The sequence below is a fragment of the Podarcis erhardii genome, assembly GCF_964252035.2.
Source record: "Podarcis erhardii genome assembly, chromosome: 12".
NCBI classification, from domain to species: Eukaryota; Metazoa; Chordata; class Lepidosauria; order Squamata; family Lacertidae; genus Podarcis; species Podarcis erhardii.
Window position 1 is genome coordinate 6,527,286 of NC_138513.1, and position 19,864 is coordinate 6,547,149.

The 19,864-nt window shown below is 47.8% G+C and overlaps 1 protein-coding gene across 6 annotated transcripts in view; it reads left to right on the plus strand.

Moving 5' to 3' along the window:
• The window catches only part of CRHR2 (corticotropin releasing hormone receptor 2), a 202,206-nt gene that overhangs the window by 173,826 nt on the left and 8,516 nt on the right, over window positions 1-19,864 (plus strand). For all 6 annotated transcript variants that reach the window (XM_081834465.1, XM_081834467.1, XM_081834466.1 and 3 more), the window contains 3 exons: window positions 4,371-4,456; window positions 9,760-9,895; window positions 11,558-11,599. In XM_081834465.1, coding sequence (XP_081690591.1) covers window positions 4,371-4,456; window positions 9,760-9,895; window positions 11,558-11,599 — 264 coding nt within the window. The remainder of the gene's footprint in view (window positions 1-4,370; window positions 4,457-9,759; window positions 9,896-11,557; window positions 11,600-19,864) is intronic.

A 19,864-nucleotide genomic window follows, 5' to 3' on the forward strand; every position in this document is an offset into this window, starting at 1 on the left:
GCAGGCCCCCAGCTGGCTCCAGCCACCGGCCGGCAGCCAGGCGAACACCGGTTCCCGGTACAGCACCAATCAGCGACACGAGCCTCAGATACGTTTAGAAGCTGTGCACGCTCTTATCTTCTTCTTTTTTTAATATAATTTTTATTAGTTTTTTTAATATATCATATTCAACAGTAATTAAACATACTTTTACATCTTATTCAAATTTTTGACTTCCATCAGTCCTGTCTGAAAATTTTCCAATCTAATCTCTCAGTATGCGTTTCTTATCTTCCCTATTACATTTCAAACTCATAACCAATATATCTATCCTTTTCTACTTTGTAAGAACTTCGTATATTCCTCCTTACAAAACTTATTGTAGTCCTACTAGCGTAATTTGTTGATTACAGGGGCACACTCTTATCAGCAGAGTGAATAAATCCTCACAACGGAAATGGCGGACAGAGACATGTGTAAGCATTATTCACAGCATTTATTCAGCATAGTTCAGGAACAGAGGAAAAAACATGTCTGCTTCCCTTCGTCTCCAGCAAAACAGCAATAAAGCAAAAGCAATATACAAACGGAAGTTCCCAGCAGACTTGTGCTGGAAGTAAACAGGCATGTGACACACAAATCATGCCTGTTCCTTTTAAGGTGGAACGGAACTATATCCTAACACAAAGATCTCTCCGGCGCCCCCCCCCCGGCAACTCCAAAACAAGGGAGGGGGCATGGAAAATGTCCTCTGCCTCCCCCACCTCCCCAATCCCCGGCGTGGTGGCGGCAATCAAGCAGGAAAACGTGCTGGCTGACATGCTCTCTGTGTCGTGGCACCCGAGAAGGCAGCCGGGGAAGGCTGTGTTCTGCCTTTCACCAGGAAGCAGGAGGAGGACAACAACTGGGAGCAGGGCTGTCCTTAGCAGATGCAGAGGCTTGGGAGGGAAGCTGCACAAAGCTGCCTTCCTAAGCCTCTGCAGGGATCGCTCTCTCCTGCAGAGGCTTGGGTAGGAAGCTGCATGCCCACCAGCCATATAGTTGGCGGGGCGCAGCTGGTGGGCATGCAGGGGAAGGGGAGGCTGCCAACAAAGCTGTGCAGCTCCCCCACTCGCTAGGGCACCCCGAGAGGCTGATGCCCTGGCGCAATGAACCTGTGATGGCCTGGGATTCGGACTCGGATGCTGAACCTGAGGGATCCCAGCCTGCACAGGATTCCCCGCCTCCAGAACCAGCTGAGCCGGGGCTGGGGCTTGAGCCTGAAGGGTCCTCACCTGTGCTGGATCCTCAGGTGCAGGCACCAGCTGAGTCTGCTCTGGCTCCTGAGGTGATGGAGGACCCATTGCCTGCAGGTGCTCCACTCTCAGCCCCATCAGGGGAAGCTGAGGTTGTCTCTGGGTCTGGTAACCCTCCAGCCTCTCCTGAGCTGCAGAGGCTCAGGGCAGAGAGGCGGAGGGAACTGAGTTCCCGCAGGAGGAGTGCTTGCCTCCAGGCCAGGAGAGGCGAGTCACCAGAGGATTGGGGCCGCCCTGTGCCTCGGGGCAGATAAAAGCCAGCCAGCCCCAGTCCCAAGTTGCAGGAGCCACATTGTTGGTTGCTAGTTCCTGCCTGAACCCTGTCCTGCTTTCCTGCCTGAGCTCCTGATTTGCCCTGGCTCCTTGCTTGCAAGCCTGTTCCTGACTTCACCCGATTCCCTGCCCTGCACCCAGCTTCAGCTATTACAGACTGCATCCACGTTGCACCTTTGACCACAGACTGGACTTGGACCTCGCCTCTCGGGAACCCACGGGACCAGCACAGAACCACTAACACCATTGGGAATGACGGCTCTGGTGAAACACATGCCAGAGAACAGAAGGATCAAGAGAGTGGCGAATTTCCCTTTCCCCTTGCTCTGCACTCCATTTCCAAGAGCATTTCAATCTCTCAATTATGGTGAATCAGCAAAGAGACCTTGCTGTAATGAAGAGGGGAATCCTGCATTTTATTCCCCTCCGAGGACTGAAAGGATTTCATTATTGCTCCGGCCTCATTTTCCTCACCTCAGCAAGGGAAGTTCTCCTCCAGCAAAACCTGCCGAGTTACTGCCATTGTTGATTTGCATCATTCTTCCTTCCCCCACCTCCCCAACCAATGCACCTGGAACATTTTTGTCTGCAGTAGGATTTGGAACGACTCGTGCACGTGTGTTGCAAGAGGGGACCATTTTTTATAACTAGAAAATAAGCTCTTGCTGGAACCTTGTCCTGATTTTTTTATAGCTCAGCTGCTCGATGCTTCCCCATTGTGTTAATAATAATAATAATAATAATAATAATAATAATAATAATAATGCACCAGGCAGTACTCCCCACTCCCAACCATGCAACACACAGGTCTCCTAGGGAAAAGCAGCAGTCGGTGTCGTATCCCCTACATCCGAGCCCCAAGGTTGCCCTGAGGAGGACTTAGATGAATCCCAAGCCACCCCACTCAGGGCTAGGAGCACCCACTTTTATATTGAGGACAGAGGACATGGTTCTTCCATCACCCTAAGACTCTGAGGGTGACTCCCCTGTTCCACCAACATGTAATCTGATTCCACTATGAGTCCTTTAAGGATTGCAGGGAGATTGGTAGAGCATGAGACTCTTAATCTCAAGGTCAGGGGTTAGAGCTCCACATTGGGCAGATGATTCCTGCATCGCAGGGGGTTGGACTAGATGACCCTCATGGTCCCTTCAAACTCTATGATTCTATGTCCTGAAAAAGAGGCACTGGGAGGGGCTGGATTGGTAGGCCTTGCAGTCTTCTCCTTCTTCTTAAGCCTTCAAATTATTCTGGTCCTTTGCTGAAACAACGTCCACCACAGCTCAGCATGCAGGATCCACTGGGAGCTGACCAGGGTCCTGAATTGGTTTGGCTGTACTAGATTGAAACAGGTTCTGGTAATTACTTTCACCTGCGAGTCCCAGCAAAACAAATAGTTCTCGGCTTAAGTAGAACGAGGCATCCCCGAGGCATACAGCAATGGTACTCTGCCATAAATACGATCAGTTTGGAGCTGTCATTTCCATTTATCAGTTCCTGCCTTTGAGGCAAACCTTCTGAAGAGGAACTTTCAGATCGTAAAGATCACTATACTCAGCCAAATCTGTTATTCCAAACGTCTCTCATATCTCTACTGGGTGTCATCTCACAAAAGGCTTTGGGGAGAAAGGGCCTGGGGGACGTTTGGCTCTCATGTCCCAGTTCAAGGGGACATACCTTCAAAAGCAGTGCCTCGCAGGAGCAGACCAAGGTCCATCTGGCCTGCCCACCTGGTCAAGCCTTCTGCATCCAGACTGATGCCTGTTGAGAGTTCACAAGCAGGGTACAAATGCCATCCTTTGTTGTTCATCCCTCCTATCTGCGGTCTTGCTGTTTCTGATGTTCAGGGTGTGAGTGTCGTTCCTTTTGGAGTCCGCATGCCACCATGCAGCCACAAAAAGAGGGAGATATCAGCAAGCTCAAGGTTTTGCAGAAATACAAAAGATATGGGGGGGATGACCTAGAGGTGTGTGAATGTGTGTTCAACCCCTCAGAACCCAGCTCATTGGTGACTGAGCATGCTCAATGGGTGCAGAATCCTGATTAACAGTGTAAAGGTGGTTCTTCCCACCATTCATGACCACTTCACAACAGTAAGTTGAGCTCAGATCCCCAGACCTACTGAAATTCTAAAGCAGGCATAGGCAAACTCCGGCCCTCCAGATGTTTGGGACTACAATTCCCATCACCCATGACCACTGGTCCTGTTAGCTAGGGATGATGGGAATTGTAGTCCAAAACATCTGGAGGGCTGGAGTTTGCCTATGCCTGTTCTAAAGGCATTCTAAAGGCATTTCTTCCCCAGAGGGGAAGAAAATTTGGCAGAAAGTGGAAGACAGATTTCAGCACAGTGCTATTGTTGCAGACACAGATCTGAAAGCAAGTCGCAGAACTGCAGTCACTGATTCTTACACCTAGGAGAAATTCTCAGGAGAGTCACCAGGGCTAAATAAAATTACTTTGGGGAGTTGACAGTTGCCAGCTCGGATTTCAGATAACCATTTCTCTGCCTCCTCCCCAAACTGCCTCTTCAACGCCCTTTGCGGCTCAAGATTGGAATGAGCGTGCCTTCATTCCACCTGAACATATTGCTCCTTTATTGGAACTCATCTCAGACAGGTAGAAAAGAGGGAGACTCCAGCAACGGCTCTCCAGGAAGAAGGCCAATTTAATTTTCACTCCCTTTATTGTATCACAACTTGCAAGAGGAGAAGCTCTTCCTGCACCGCAGAAAACACATCGATCATTTCGTTGCGCCTCGTACGGGTTTATCGGCACTGATCTTGTTTCCTCTCTCTCCCCCTCCCCCATTTTTCTTGCAGATAAATTTTGTTTTCCTGTTTAACATAGTTAGGATTCTAATGACAAAGTTGAGAGCGTCAACGACTTCAGAAACAATACAGTACAGGTAAGCTGAGTGCTGCGCTGCTGAAAAATCACCTTTCCCCTTATATCCCCAACCAATCACTGGTCCCAGGATCAACTCCCAGCAATCTCCAGGGGGCGCTGGGAGAGAACTGGAGAACTGCTGCCAGCCATAATTCACATCCATCAAACCTCCTTTGGGGAAGGTTCTCAGGCAGGGCGGAAGGAGAAAGAACTTGACCATGTGAAGACCACCTGGTGGAAACCCTTACACATATGGTTCTTAATTGTGAACTATTTGCTGATCTCCGCCAGCAATTTCTAGATCAACTCTGTATCCCCAAATGGAAATCAGAGTCGGAGGTCATACATTTTCTATTACTGGCAAATGATCAGGAGTTCAACCAAGTTAGTGGCTAAATAACTCCATTTGGTTTTTTGTCGTCGAAACACACTGCAGACGTCTGATCTCCCCGGAGACCTAGAGATGTGACGATAGACTGCTCTGCCCCCTTTCTTTTAGCAAATGTTTTGTGCCACTGGGGAAGTGGTAATTCTGTATTGATTTGTTTTGGATGTTTGTAAAGGTAAAGGTAAAGGGACCCCTGACCATTAGGTCCAGTCGTGACTGACTCTGGGGTTGCGGCGCTCATCTCGCTTTATTGGCCGAGGGAGCCAGTGTACAGCTTCCGGGTCATGTGGCCAGCATGACTAAACCGCTTCTGGCGAACCAGAGCAGCGCACGGAACGTTGTTTACCTTCCCGCTGGAGTGGTACCTATTTATCTACTTGCACTTTGACGTGCTTTCGAACTGCTGAGTTGGCAGGAGCAGGGACCGAGCAACGGAAGCTCACCCCGACACGGGGATTCGAACCGCTGACCTTCTGATTGGCAAGTCCTAGGCTCTGTGGTTTAACCCACAGCACCACCCGCATCCCTTGGATGTTTGTAGGTAATGCCAATAAAAGGTTTGAAAAGAAATTGTAGACATGTCAGAACTAGATGGACCAATGGTCTGACTTGATATAAGGCAGCTTGATGTAAGGTGGTTCCCATGTTTTCTGCAGGAGACTGCCTCATAGAATAATAGAATTGCAGAATTGTGGGATTGTAGAGTTGGAAGGGACCCTGAGGGTCATCTAGTCCAGCCCCCTCAAATGCAGGAAGCTCAACTAAAGCATCTATGACCGATGGCCACCCAACCTCTGCTTAAAAACCTCCAAGGAAGGAGAGTCCACAGCCTCCCTAGAGAACTGGGCCAAAACAAACAACATGAATTTTAACAGGGAGAAATGTAAAGTATTGCACTTGGGCAAAAAAAATGAGAGGCACAAATACAAGATGGGTGACACCTGGCTTGAGAGCAGTACATGTGAAAAGGATCTAGGAGTCTTGGTTGACCACAAACTTGACATGAGCCAACAGTGTGACGCGGCAGCTAAAAAAGCCAATGCAATTCTGGGCTGCATCAATAGGAGTATAGCATCTAAATCAAGGGAAGTAATAGTGCCACTGTATTCTGCTCTGGTCAGACCTCACCTGGAGTACTGTGTCCAGTTCTGGGCACCACAGTTCAAGAAGGACACTGACAAACTGGAATGGGTCCAGAGGAGGGCAACCAAAATGGTCAAAGGCCTGGAAACGATGCCTTATGAGGAACGGCTAAGGGAGCTGGGCATGTTTAGCCTGGAGAAGAGGAGGTTAAGGGGTGATATGATAGCCATGTTCAAATATATAAAAGGATGTCACATAGAGGAGGGAGAAAGGTTGTTTTCTGCTGCTCCAGAGAAGCGGACACGGAGCAATGGTTCCAAACTACAAGAAAGAATATTCCACCTAAACATTAGGAAGAACTTCCTGACAGTAAGAGCTGTTCGACAATGGAATTTGCTGCCAAGGAGTGTGGTGGAGTCTCCTTCTTTGGAGGTCTTTAAGCAGAGGCTTGACAACCATATGTCAGGAGTGCTCTGATGGTGTTTCCTGCTTGGCAGGGGGTTGGACTCGATGGCCCTTGTGGTCTCTTCCAACTCTATGATTCTATTATTCTATGATTCTAGTCTGTTCCACTGTTACTATCAGAATGTTCTTCCTGATATTTAGTTGGAATCTCCTTTCTTGTAACTGGAAGCCATTGGTTTGAGTCCTACCCTCCAGAGCAGGAGAAAACAAGCTATTTATTTACTTTACAAATGTATAGACGGCTTTATAACCCAAGTCTGTCTATACAGGATTAAATAAAAAATAAATAAAATTGTGACTAACATATTTCTTACACATAAGTGAAGCCATGCCGCTGGGTTGTGTTCTGAAATCTGAGAGAAGCCAGTTGGAAATCCCCCGAGCCTCTGAAATCCTGTGGCCTTTCATCCCCCGCGCACCTTAGAAATTGCCAATCAGTCTGGCAAACTGAAAGCTCATTTGCTTAAACATGTCATTTCAACACTCCTTCACCTTAATCACTATGAAGTCAATTGGGTGCCGAGGTTTCATTTCACTGCGAAAGACACCAGTTATTATAAAGAAAATTCAATAGAGAGTTGTGATTGGAATCAGGCTGAAGAACATCACCGCCAACTGCTACCTCTTCATTTAACATTACCTTCCTTTAATTATAGGTGGATTGTGTGTCATAGAGTGGCTCAGGTTAAGAATACTTCGTAATAGCAAAATGTGCATTTGCTTGGGGGGGGGACAAGGGATCATCCAGCTGTTCTTGGACTCTGAACCTCCACTAAAGGTAAAGGGGTATAGGGACCCCTGACCATTAGGTCCAGTCGTGGCCGACTCTGGGGTTGTGGCACTCATCTCGTTTTAATGGCCGAGGGAGCCGGCGTACAGCTTCCGGGTCATGTGGCCAGCATGACGAACCAGAGCAGCACACGGAAACGCCGTTTACCTTCTCGCCGGAGCAGTATCTATTTATCTACTTGCACTTTGACGTGCTTTCAAACTGCTAGGTTAGCAGGAGCAGGGACCGAGCAACGGGAGCTCACCCCGTCATGGGGATTTGAACCGCTGACCACCTGATCGGCAAGTCCTAGGCTCTGTGGTTTAACTCACAGCTCCACCCGTGTCCCTTCAACCTCCATTAGCCCCAGCCATAATCATCAATGGTCATGGATAATGGGAGTTGTAGTCTTTTGGAAGACCACAGGCTGCCCCTCCTTGCTACATGCGATCAGGTGACTGTCAGTCTCATTCTATCTCATATTTTATATTTAGTTCTGCTGACTTTCCCTCTCTTTGCAAGAAAAACCCTGGCTTTAAGACCCATTTCGCTCACTCTCACATTGAAAGCTAAATTGCCCTCTCTCCCCCTGTTCAGCTCCGCCTTCCTTCGAGTTTTAGAATCAAATTTATTGGCAATTAAGCTAAATGTTCCAAAAGCTGACTTGCTAGATCCCAGCTAATGCTTTGCAAAGCAGCTCTTCGGCAAGCAAATTAAAATAAGCTGATCTGCTCTTTACAAGTCCTCTATTCTCCCACCTCCCCCCCTTTTTTTTTTGCAAAGTTAAGATAAACTTTGCTGAACCTGAACTGCTGAAGAGCTCTGCTCAAGGTTGTGTTAGCAAACTAAGCAAGCGATACCCAGCTCTATAGACCCAGCTGTAGAAATCTGGGATATAGCAACATGAAGCATCTTAGAGCCAAATTATGGGGTAACAGAGGAGACACGTGGCACAGCTCTCCGAGGGCTGTATCATTTCAGAAAGCAGGGGTTGGGGTTGCCTGTTTGAGGTTAAGAACTCCTTGCAAATAGAAAACTAGGGTTTAGAGGAAAGCCTGGCTTGCAACCTCCAAATTTTTCACAGGGAAAGAGTTGGTAGAGTATTTAACCTTATGATTTGCACCACCCATGTTCTGAAGTGGTACAGTCCCAGGAGCCCCCCCACCCCCACCCCGGATTATACCACTACATTGTGAAATGTATAGATCAGCTCTTTGGGAGTTTGATTTTAGCATATGTGTAACCGAGGCAATGGGACGGGGGGGGGGGTGCTGTGGGTTAAACCACAGAGCCTAGGGCTTGCCGATCAGAAGGTCAGCGGTTTGAATCCCCGTGATGGGATGAGCTCCCATTGCTCGGTCCCTGCTCCTGCAATCTAGCAGTTCGAAAGCATGTCAAAGTGCAAGTAGATAAATAGGTACCACTCTGGCGGGAAGGTAAATGACGTTTCGTACACTGCTCTGGTTCACCAGAAGCAGCCTAGTCATGCTGGCCACATGACCCGGAAGCTGTACGCCGGCTCCCTCAGCCAATAAAGCGAGATGAGCGCTGCAATCCCAGAGTCGGCCACAACTGGACCTAATGGTCAGGGGTCCCTTTACCTTTACCTTTTAACCGAGGCAAATGAATTAGGACCTTGCAGTGGAATGCCCTGTTTCCCAAGTGCAAACAGGGCCTTTTCAGTTGTAGCACCTGAACTGCAGACCTGTGCTTTCAGAGTGGTATGCCTGGCACCATTGAGTCTCCTTTTTTTAGCACTAGCAGAGACCTAAAAAAAAATAAATTACCCAGACCTTTAAATCTATTATTTTCCATTTATTCTTTGGACAGAGTTAGGGATTGGGGGGGGGGGATTCAATTCAGTTCACATTTAGAGGTAAACCTACCTAATTTGCACTCCATGAAAAAATATGTGAACCAAAACACAGCCACCATTCAAAATTCACCCTTCTCTGAATTTTTCAGTGTAGTTCTCCGGCCAAGTAATGTGTACAAAAATGCATATAACAGTGAAAACTGTGTTGCAAAAATATTAGGCAGAATTCCATACAAATATGTGTCTATTGGGATAAATCAGAACAAAAACTCTGGTTAGTTTTCCTGGTTACTTTCTTATAATTCGCAAACTGATGTAGAAATGTGGGGAAATAGGTTTAAGATTGGAAAAATGGGAACCAGACAAGACACTGAAATTGTCTGACTCATCTATCCCCGGCTGTGTCAATATTGACTTGGGCAAGATCAGAGTCAACATTGTTGGGTTCATAGGTTTCAACTCCCTGGCTTCACTCCTAAACTCCCAGCCACCCTGAACAGGAAGCAATAAAGCAGGCTGAACGTTTGGCTATAACGTTGTGCGGATTCTCTGCAAAAAGCAAGTGAACAATTGATGGAACAAGCTATTTGGGAATCTCCTGAGCCTCGTTGTCTGTAATTCTGGAATTTTGGTAGCCTTTCATCCCACACATAGCTTAGAAACTACCACAAGTCAGGCAAATCCAGTCTCATTCACTAAACATGTGATTTCAGCATTTCATTGGTGAGATGTTGTCCTCCATCAATGTTCTCATTTTCTGCCATTTTTGTGAACTTTCCCCCTTTGATCTCCCCTTAACAGGAAGGCTGTCAAAGCAACATTAGTTCTTCTGCCTCTTCTGGGTATTACCTACATGCTTTTCTTTGTCAACCCTGGGGAAGATGATATCTCCCAGATATTTTTCATCTACTTCAACTCCTTCTTGCAGTCTTTTCAGGTAAGGGATGTTAAAAGAAAAACGGAAAATGGGCATTTAAATGCCTAAATGCCTAAACTCGCTCAGCTTTGACAAGTGTGTTACTCTGTCGACCGCTAGAGCTCGCAGTCAGGGTGACTGACAAGGAATGATAGCCAAGAGAAATACCTCACGGACTATGGATGGGTTATAATGTATGGGGTCCTTGCCATGGGATCGCATTCATCCAGTGCTTTACCAGCTGCACTGGCTCCCAGTGTTTTGACATTTGAAGCCCTATGTGGCCTAGGACCCTCGTATCTACGGGACCGCCTCTCCTGGTGTGCCCCACGGAGGACCTTAAGGACCACAAATAACAACACTTAGGAGGTCCCGAGCCACAAGGTGGTTAGATTGGTCTTAGCTAGGGCCAGGGCCTTTTCAGTACTGGCCCCAACTTGGTGGAACGCTCTGGAGAATACTTTGGAGAACATTCACTCAAGAAGAAGAAGAAGAAGAAGAAGAAGAAGAAGAAGAAGAAGAAGAAGAAGTTGTTTTATTTACCCTCCCCGGCCAGAGCCAGGCTCAGGGAGGCTTACACCAATAAAATTGCAATAAAACATAATGGGGGGGGGCAAATAAACAAACAAGACAGCCGGTTTATTAAAATACGAGTTAAAACACAATTTAAAATGCAGCCTCATTTTAATAGTAGCCCATAAATCAAAACCATAAGGGGAGGAAACATAAGAGTCAGACTGAGTCCAGCCCCAAGGCCTGGTGGAACAGCTCTGTCTTGCAGGCCCTGCGGAAAGCTGTCAAGTCCCGCAGGGCCCTAGTCTCTTGGGACAGAGCGTTCCACCAGATCAGGGCCACAGCCGAAAAAGCCCTGGTTGAGGCCAGCCTAACCTCCCTGTGGCCCGGGACCTCCAAGATGTTTTTGTTTGAAGACCATAAGGTCCTCCGTGGGACATACCAGGAGAGGCGGTTCCATAGTTAGGAGGGTCCTAGGCCATATATGACTTTAAAGGTTTAAACCAGAACCTTAAACCCGATCCTGTACTCCACCGGGAGCCAGTGCAGCTGGTATAGCACCGGGTGAATGTGATCCCGCAGCAACACCCGCTGGAGTTTCTGGGTCAGTCTCAAGGGCAGCCTCACGTATCACTTATAGAAGTGGAGTCGGGCTTTAAGTAGCAACCATCTGTGATATATACATGATTTCCAAAATGTAATGTCCAGTTAAAGAGATTTGTCCCCCAAATCTAGACCAGGCATGGCTGACCTGTGGCCCTCAAGGCAACAAGTGTTTGTTTTATTCTGTTTTACTCTGTTTTTATTGCTCTCTCATAGCCACCTAGAAATTAGCTAGAGATGGGATACTATTTTTTTTTTAATTGAACATACGAATGGAGTTCAACAGCATCTGGGGGTCTCCAGGTTAGGCACCCCTAATCTAGACAATATTAAGGATCGCTCTGCTGAGATAACACAGCATTACTTTGAGATGTATCTCAATAAAGCGACTGTTCAGGAATCAACTTGTTGGCAGGGAAATATTGGCTGAGGGACATCAGAAGTAAAAAAGCGAGGGCTTTGTGATATTCACCCCCAAACATTCCAGCCCTTTTTAATGCATCTTCCTATCCTCTTTTGCAATGGGAGGAAAATAACCTCATACCGATGTCTTTCTGTTTCTTCTAGGGCTTTTTTGTGTCTGTGTTTTACTGCTTCTTAAATGGAGAGGTAAGTTTCATTATTCTCAGTCTGCACCGTCCCTTAATAAAAAGTTGGTGGGTTGTTGTTTTTTAGCAAAATGGAGAAGTTAGGCTTCCTAATAGAAAAAGGACCATCCAGTCTTGGTTATGCTTGTCTTGCCAGCCACTCTGTGAGGGAAGGCTCAATCGGTAAACCATGAGACTCTTCATCTTAGGGTTGTGGGTCCAAGCCCCAGGTTGAACAAAAGATTCCTACATTGCAGGGGGTTGGACAGATGACCCTCATGGCCCCTTCCCACTCTGCAATTCTATGAAATTATTTCCAATCTACATAGGAGAGATTGAGGCACCAGGCAAGTCAGTTGCTTCATAACTTGCTGGGCTGGGTCATTTCAGGATTTTCAACATGCTTGGAGGATCTGCAACATACACCAGATTATGCATGTTATCCTCACAGCCCCTTGATATGCACAATCTTAACTTCGCCCCCCCCCCCCTCCAAAAAAAATTCTGGCAAAACATTCTGAATCCATATCCACACTCCAAACCTTTGCTTTGAAATATACCATATTTTTCAGGGTATAAGACAATAGTACAGTGGTGACTTGGGTTACAGACGCTTCAGGTTACAGACGCTTCAGGTTACAGACTCCGCTAACCCGGAAATAGTACCTCGGGTGAAGAACTTTGCTTCAGGATGAGAACAGAAATCGTTCTCTGGCGGCACGGCGGCAGCGGGAGGCCCCATTAGTTAAAGTGGTGCTTCAGGTTAAGAACAGTTTCAGGTTAAGAACGGACCTCCAGAACGAATTAAGTACTTAACCCGAGGTACCACTGTAAAGGTAAAGGGACCCCTGACCATTAGGTCCAGTCGTGGCCGACTCTGGGGTTGCGGCGCTCATCTCGCTTTATTGCTTTATTAGCCGAGGGAGCCAGCATACAGCTTCCGGGTCATGTGGCCAGCATGACTAAGCTGCTTCTGGAGAACCACAGCAGCGCACGGAAACGCCATTTACCTTCCCGCTGGAGTAGTACCTATCTATCTACTTGCACTTTGACGTGCTTTCTTTTTTATATATAAATATTTATTGAAATTTTCCAATTTAATGCACACACAAAAAACAACAGACAAAAAAGCAAAAATACACATTTAAAACAAAACAAAACAGATATAATTCCTATTTCTTATTTCCGTTACCTTATATCCCGGACCTCCTCTCACCTCCCCCTTTTGTATTCCAATTCAAATTCTTAATTCAGCAAATCCTTGTTACAACTTGATATAACTTATTTTGACTTGTTATTCAACCTTTACATTACAGCTGGTAACCATTTAATTTCTATCCAACATCATTCTAGCATTCATTAATTTTGCAATATTTCTGTAAATAGTCTTTAAATTTCCTCCAATCTTCTTCCACCGACTCTTTTCCCTGGTCTCGGATTCTGCCGGTCATTTCTGCCAATCCCATGTAATCGATCATCTTCATCTGCCATTCCTCCAGAGTGGGTAAATCTTGTGTCTTCCAGTATTTTGCGATGAGAATTCTTGCTGCTGTTGTTGCGTACATAAAGAAAGTTCTGTCCTTCTTTAGTACCTTGTGCTTTCAAACTTCTAGGTTGGCAGGAGCAGGGACCGAGCAACGGGAGCTCACCCCATCTCAGGGATTCGAACCGCCAACCTTCCCATCGGCAAGTCCTAGGCTCTGTGGTTTAACCCACAGCGCCAATGCTTTTTGCTTACAAAAATAGGCAAAAATTGGGTGTCGTCTTAGATAGTGAATGCAGAGGAGGGACATGCGATTAATGGCAGGAGATTGGCAGCAGCGATTGGGCGGGTGATTGGTGGCTGCGGTAAGGCCTGCTGGCGATTGGCTGTGGCTGCGGCAATTAGGCAGGCGATTGGAGGCTGTGGTGAGGAGGGCAGGCAATTGGTGGCTGCAGCAAGTGGGCGGGTGGGCTGTTGGCGGCGGCGAGCGGGCAGACAATTGGTGGCTGCGGTGAGATGTGAGATAGGCAACGGCTGTGGCAAGTGATTGGCAGTGGTGGGGCAGGCGGGTGACTGATTGGCAGAAGTGACCTCCCACTCCCCCACCCCAAATAAGCTAAACAACTTAATTTCTTAATTTGGGGTTAAAAAAAATAGGGGTCATCTTATACGTGGGGGCGTCTTATACATGGAAAAATACGGTATGTCTCAAAAAGTAGAGTTCAGATGCAGCAAACAAGTGTGCACACCAGGAAACGGGAACAAATGGATGTAGCAAATGCAAAATTAAAGGGAGGGATCATGGTTTAATCCCCTCCCCTTGGCATCTCCAGGAAGGACTGGGAATGTCCTCTGCTGCAAACACTGGAGAGCCTCTGCCAGCCAGTGTAGACAATGCTGGACTAGACCAGGTATTTGACTCAGAATAAGGCAATTTCCTATATGATCTTCTGGTGGTGGTGCACTCTCAGGGAAAACAGCTCCCCGATTCTCTGGCTGACAATGCAACAACATCTTCCACTGTTTGTACATTTGCTGAGCAAGAACTTTGCAAGAGCCATTTGCTTTAACAAGAATTTTAAAGCTGGCTTCTATACAGACATGCACACACGTCTTGCTCCCATTTCCTCACTGCAGGCCATTTAATCCCTTTGGGAGGGATTTCCCATCTTTCTTCCTGGAGCCTTTCATTGAGCGCTCATCCCCTCCACTCAAGCAGAGCACCACCCTAATAGTTTTCTCTCCTCTCCCTGCACGGAGGACTTTGCAGAGCCATTAGCAACAGCAATGCTCTTCTCTTTCTGTTCTGCCTTTTCTGACTTGACTCATTCCATCCCATTAGCCAGGTATAACAGCATTTGATTGCGATAATTTCAGGACTCATTTGCTTCCTTTTCTGACCGCGTGATTCCCTGCTCTCCGCCTCCTGCCCTGTGCAAAGTAGAAAGGCCTTTTCCGTGCGCCTCTTGCAATTATTCTAAGGCTTCTTGAAACATACAAATAGGGAGGCAAGTCCTTCCTATGTCAACCCACCACATTTGGTGGCTTTCTCCAGCTTACCAGGCTGCCACTTCCTCATTGCATTGTTCAGTCCATCAATGGCATACTCATGTGAGTCATTCCAGACACAGGAGAGAGAGAGAGAAGATGGGATAAAACAAGATAATGTTATTTCGTTGGGGTTCAGCACCAAGGGTTGGAATGCTTGTCTAGATGCCAAGGGCCCATGTCCCACCAGGGGGCCCATTCTCATGCACACACACAAACACACACTCATGAGGGCTCACCTCTCATCGGCCATGCTCCAGGGACTCCTTGAGTGGTTTTGTCTAGCTAGCATGAGTTGCGTGGCAAGTCCCCACCCCCCACCCCCAGGTGGAAATAATGACACATGACACAATTATTAAGGGTAATGGGCTAAGAAAGGCCACAACTTTATTGGTTACAGGTGATGAGCGGTATTGGCTTAGGCATTGGTCCTAACCGACTATATCCAACTTCAGCCCATCCGCTTGAAGTCTGGGAAGGGTTAACCACCAGTAGGGGGAGTCCTGCTGATGCACATCAACTAGGAATTCCCCCGGGGTCACCGATAGGGGGCGTGCCTTAGGCCCTCACCTCCCTAGGCTTTGGACAGGGCCACGCCCCCTGGAATCCTTTAACGGACTACCCTTCAATATGCAGGGCAGGTGATGGCGCTTCCTCCCCTCTTCCATCTACAGAACTATACCAATGCCTAACCGCCAATACCAAGGAAGTTGTGACGATTTGCTACGAGATAGGCAAAAACCAAGTAGCTGGTGCCAATTTGCCAAGTGGAAAAATTCCTACCAGGCCCCTCAATGGCAACCATCCAAGGTCCATAGCAAGGTCAAAGAATGAAAATCTTATAGGGCGGGAGGGTGGGAAAACAGAACAGCTGATAAGCGGCAAAGAGGGAGATCCCCAGCCGCATCCTGCCTTCATAGGGTAGGCCACGCCCCCTGAGCTGGCCGATTGGCCGGCCAGGGGGTGACACGGCCGGAAATCCCCCCAATCATGCGGGGGCTGGCCTCCACCCACCACGCGTGTGGAGGGGCTGTGAAGCCCACAATCCCACCTCCTCCAAAGGGTGAAAGTGGCTCTCTTGGACTGTGATGATGCTTCTTGCTTGCCTGGATGGAGAATTCAGAGAAGTGTGGCCAGTGGGGGGAGAGGGAGAAACTGTGTGTGTGTGTGTGTGTGTTAGAGAGGGGGGAGAGAGAAGAAACCACTGGCTTTTCATGTAGCCTAATGTACAAAGGTAAGAGCCATAGGACGCAGGTGGCGCTGTGGGTTAACCCACAGAGCCTAGGACTTGCCCATCAGAAGGTCGCGGTTTGAATCCCCACAACAGGGTGAGCTCCCGTTGCTCGGTCCCTGCTCCTGCCAACCTAGCAGTTCGAAAGCACATCAAAGCGCAAGTAGATAAATAGGTACCGCTCCGGCGGGAAGGTAAACGGTGTTTCTGTGCACTTTTCTGGTTCGCCAGAAGTGGCTTAGTCATGCTGGCCACATGACCCGGAAGCTGTACACTGGCTCCCTTGGCCAGTAAAGCGAGATGAGCGCAGCAACCCCAGAGTCAGCCACAACTGGACCTAACGGTCAAGGGTCCCTTTACCTTTACCTTTAAGAGCCATAGCCATGGATCAGTTGTCAGGGGCTGGTTGGATGCAGAGGAATGGTGGGAGGAACCAGCTGGGGAATAACCAAAGGAAGAAGGTTCAGAGTGGTGGTGGGATGACAATGAGGCATCAGAGGGACAAGGTTGGGAGGAAGAGATGTTGGAAGCTGAAGAGGTAACAGGGCTGTGTGAATGGAGAGAGTCTGTGGCAGAGAAAAGTCCGGAAGCTGAAGCAGGAGAAGAGGAAGACCAAGAGGCAGAGATGAGTCAGGCTTGTGAAGAGGCCCAGGTCTCTCCCACTCCTGCTGCACCCAGCTCCCCTCCCCGCTTGTCTCCCAGAACCAGAAGAGGCAAGAAACGGGAGGAGCAAAGGCAAGCACACAGGCATAGTATCAGATTGCTTGGGGAAACCCTGGAGAGGAGAAGACGTAGGCAACTGTGGGGAAATGGGGACCTTTGGTCTTCATGGGGGCAAGACTTGCTGGAGATGAGTTGCTGTGCTCATTAGGCCTGACACTCCTGTGCGGATCCTGTATTGCTAATAATGAGTTCACTACAACTCACTCAGTGTGATTTGCTGCTGCTTGCTCCTTTCATCGGCCCTCTGTTCTTTCTGGCTCCACTCGCCATGAGCATGTGGCTTCTCGGGAGGCTCATTTGGGGGGTGGGATGTAGCCCTGGAATTTAAAAAGGTTCCTCTACCCTGTTTTATAATTTGCCTGGCGAGATCCCGCCTCTCCCCAGGAGGAATAAAGACACATGACACCATTATTTTAGGTTAATGGGCTAAAATTGGCCACAACTTTATTGGTTACAGGGGATGAGTGGTATTGGCTTAGGCATTGGTCCTATCCGACTATCCGGCTTCAGCCTGTTTGCCTGAAGACCGGGAAGGGTTAGCACCAGCAGGGGAACCCTGCTGATGCACATCAACTAGGGACTCCACCGGGGTCACCACTCAGGGGCACGTTTTAGGCTCTGACCTCCATAGGCTTTGGACAAGGCCACGCCCCCAATAATCCTTTACTGGACTACCCTTCAATATTTGGGGTAGGTGATGGTGCTCCCCCCCAACACATCTACATAATAATACCCCTACCAATGCCTAACCGCCAAACCAAGAAGTTGTGACGATTTGCTACGAGGTAGGCGGAAAACCAAATGGACAGTGCCAATTTGCCAAGTGGAAAAAATTGCTACCACGCCCCTTAACAGCGTGGTCCATAGCAAGGTCAGAAGGGGAACCTTGAAGGGTGGGCAGGTGGGAAAACCAATGTAGCTGAGTGGCCAAAGAGGGAGATCCCGGGCCGCTTGGCTGGCTCAGGGGATGACGTGGCCCAAGGATTCCCCTGATCACGCAGGGGCTGGGGCGTGTTGGGGGTGTGAAGCCCGAAACACCACCTCCTCCCGAGGTCGGAAGTGGCTTTTACAACAAAATGCTGTTGTGCTGAAGAGCAGTAGGATGAATTTTTGAAATATAATGAAATCACAGCAGCTGGAGGGGAGTTTGGGGGGGAAAGAGGCGAGTGTTTGGTTTAAGCCTTCCCTTCCCCTTGCGTCCTTTCCTGATGCAAACCACTCCTTCTCCATGCCAATTGCTGCCAGGGCACGGTTACCTGGGGATAGGGAATGGGGAGAGGCCAGAGGTGGATGTGAAAGCCCCGTGGGACAGAGGTTTAACCTTTGCATCCAAAGGACTTTGCTTTGTGAAGTCGCCCTCCTCCTCAGCATCTGTGCTCCATTGCTCTGCTTTCTGCAGGGCTTCCCAGGGTGCTTTGCAACGCCACCTGCCTTCTCCCAATATAGTTTTATGCCATTCCCAGAATCTCTGCTGCACTTTCGCTGTCAGTGCCATCACGGGCAAATTGCACTTCTTTTCCATTCCCCAGGCGCACTTCAAAAAGTTTGCCAGAGGCTGAGGAGAGAGAGAGAGAGAGAGAGAGAGAGAATGAGAGAGAGAACAGGCTGAGGGAGAAAAATGCTTGCATCTTTCTTTTCCTTTTTCCTTTCTCCTTCTGTGATGGAACTCTTATTTGTGGACTTCCCTGGCTTTTTTCTGGCCCATGTAGGACCAGTCTGGATAGTTGGCCTTGGTGAAGATTTGACGTTTTCATCCCCAAAAAGTTTTTGATTTGAGTTTCTACTGAAATGAGGCTGCATTTTAATGTTGTATCTTAATCTTGTTTTTAAGTTGTAGTTTAATAAATTGTTTTTATACCTGGTGTTAGCCACCCTGAGCCCAGCCTTGGCTGGGGAGGGCGGGGTATAAATAATAATAATAAATGTTGTTGTTGTTGTTGTTGTTGTTGTTGTTGTTGTTGTTGTTGTTGTTGTTTTCAGGTATCGGAGCTGGAATCCCTCATGTAAGGTTTTTACAGTGAAAAATAAGAAACCACCATGCTAAATGCCAGATGAGATATAGTCAAGATGAGATGTAGTTTGAAGCAGTGGGCTGGAGGCAAGGAGACATGAGTTCAATTTACCCATGCAGTGATGTAGACAGTCCCTTGGTGCTGTGGCCCATATAGCTCTGGGCCTCAGCTCCCTATCTGTGAAATGGGGACATTTGCTGGTTTTCACCCTTTGCCTTGCAAACTTTAGGTTTAATTTCCTTAGGACGCGGATCTTTCTTTGTGCCCTTGAGGTAAGAAAACAACAACAACGATGTACACTGATGAGGATATTCAGAATATTATCCTTACCATTATTATTGACAGACTGCACAGAGTTGTTAGGAGAAAGAGTGTGTCTGGCCTTGTACAGCAGAAATAGTCATAATGTTCTGGGCATCCAGCTGGATGACCTATAACTTTAATAAAAATAAAAATAAAAATAATAAATTTTATTTATATCCCACCCTCCCCAGCTGAAGCCGGGCTCAGAGCGGCTAACAACAGTAAAAATAACACAGTTTACATAAAATAACAATCAATTAATTGAAACACATTCTGAAATCAATTCATTCTAAAATCAATTCAGAGTCAAATTAATGGCAACCATTGGGCTAGAGTTCTATGAGGATTACAGAAAGAGAGAGGGGGTCAGACTGTGCCTTGGCCAAAGGCCTGGTGGAACAGCTCTGTCTTGCAGGCCCTGCGGAAAGATGTCAAGTCCCACAGGGCCCTAGTCTCTTGAGACAGAGTGTTCCACCAGATCGGGGCCACGGCCAAAAAAGCCCTGGCTTTGGTCAAGGCCAGCCTAACCTCCCTGTGGCCCGGGATCTCCAAGATGTTTTACTATTTTGGAAAGGCCTTTCTAAGCTGAAAGAGCTTCCCTCTGAGGAAATAGAGCTTCGAACACCCTTCCATCAGTACAGTGGTACCTCTGGTTATAGATGCTTCAGGTTACATACGCTTCAGGTTACAGACTCCGCTAACCCAGAAATAGTACCTCGGGTTAAGAACTTTGCTTCAGGATGAGAACAGAAATTGCATGGCAGCAGCGGGAGGCCCCATTAGCTAAAGTGGTGCTTCAGGTCAAGAACAGTTTCAGGTTAAGAACGGACCTCCGGAATGAATTAAGTAATTAACCCGAGGTACAACTGTACTTAGGCTCACTTGCATGGAGCTCCCAGCCCCAGAATGAGCTGGCCGTGGTCCTGAACACTCAGGTCCCATACCCTGGACTCTTCAAAAGCAAACCCTGCAGACTTCAGCCTGGAA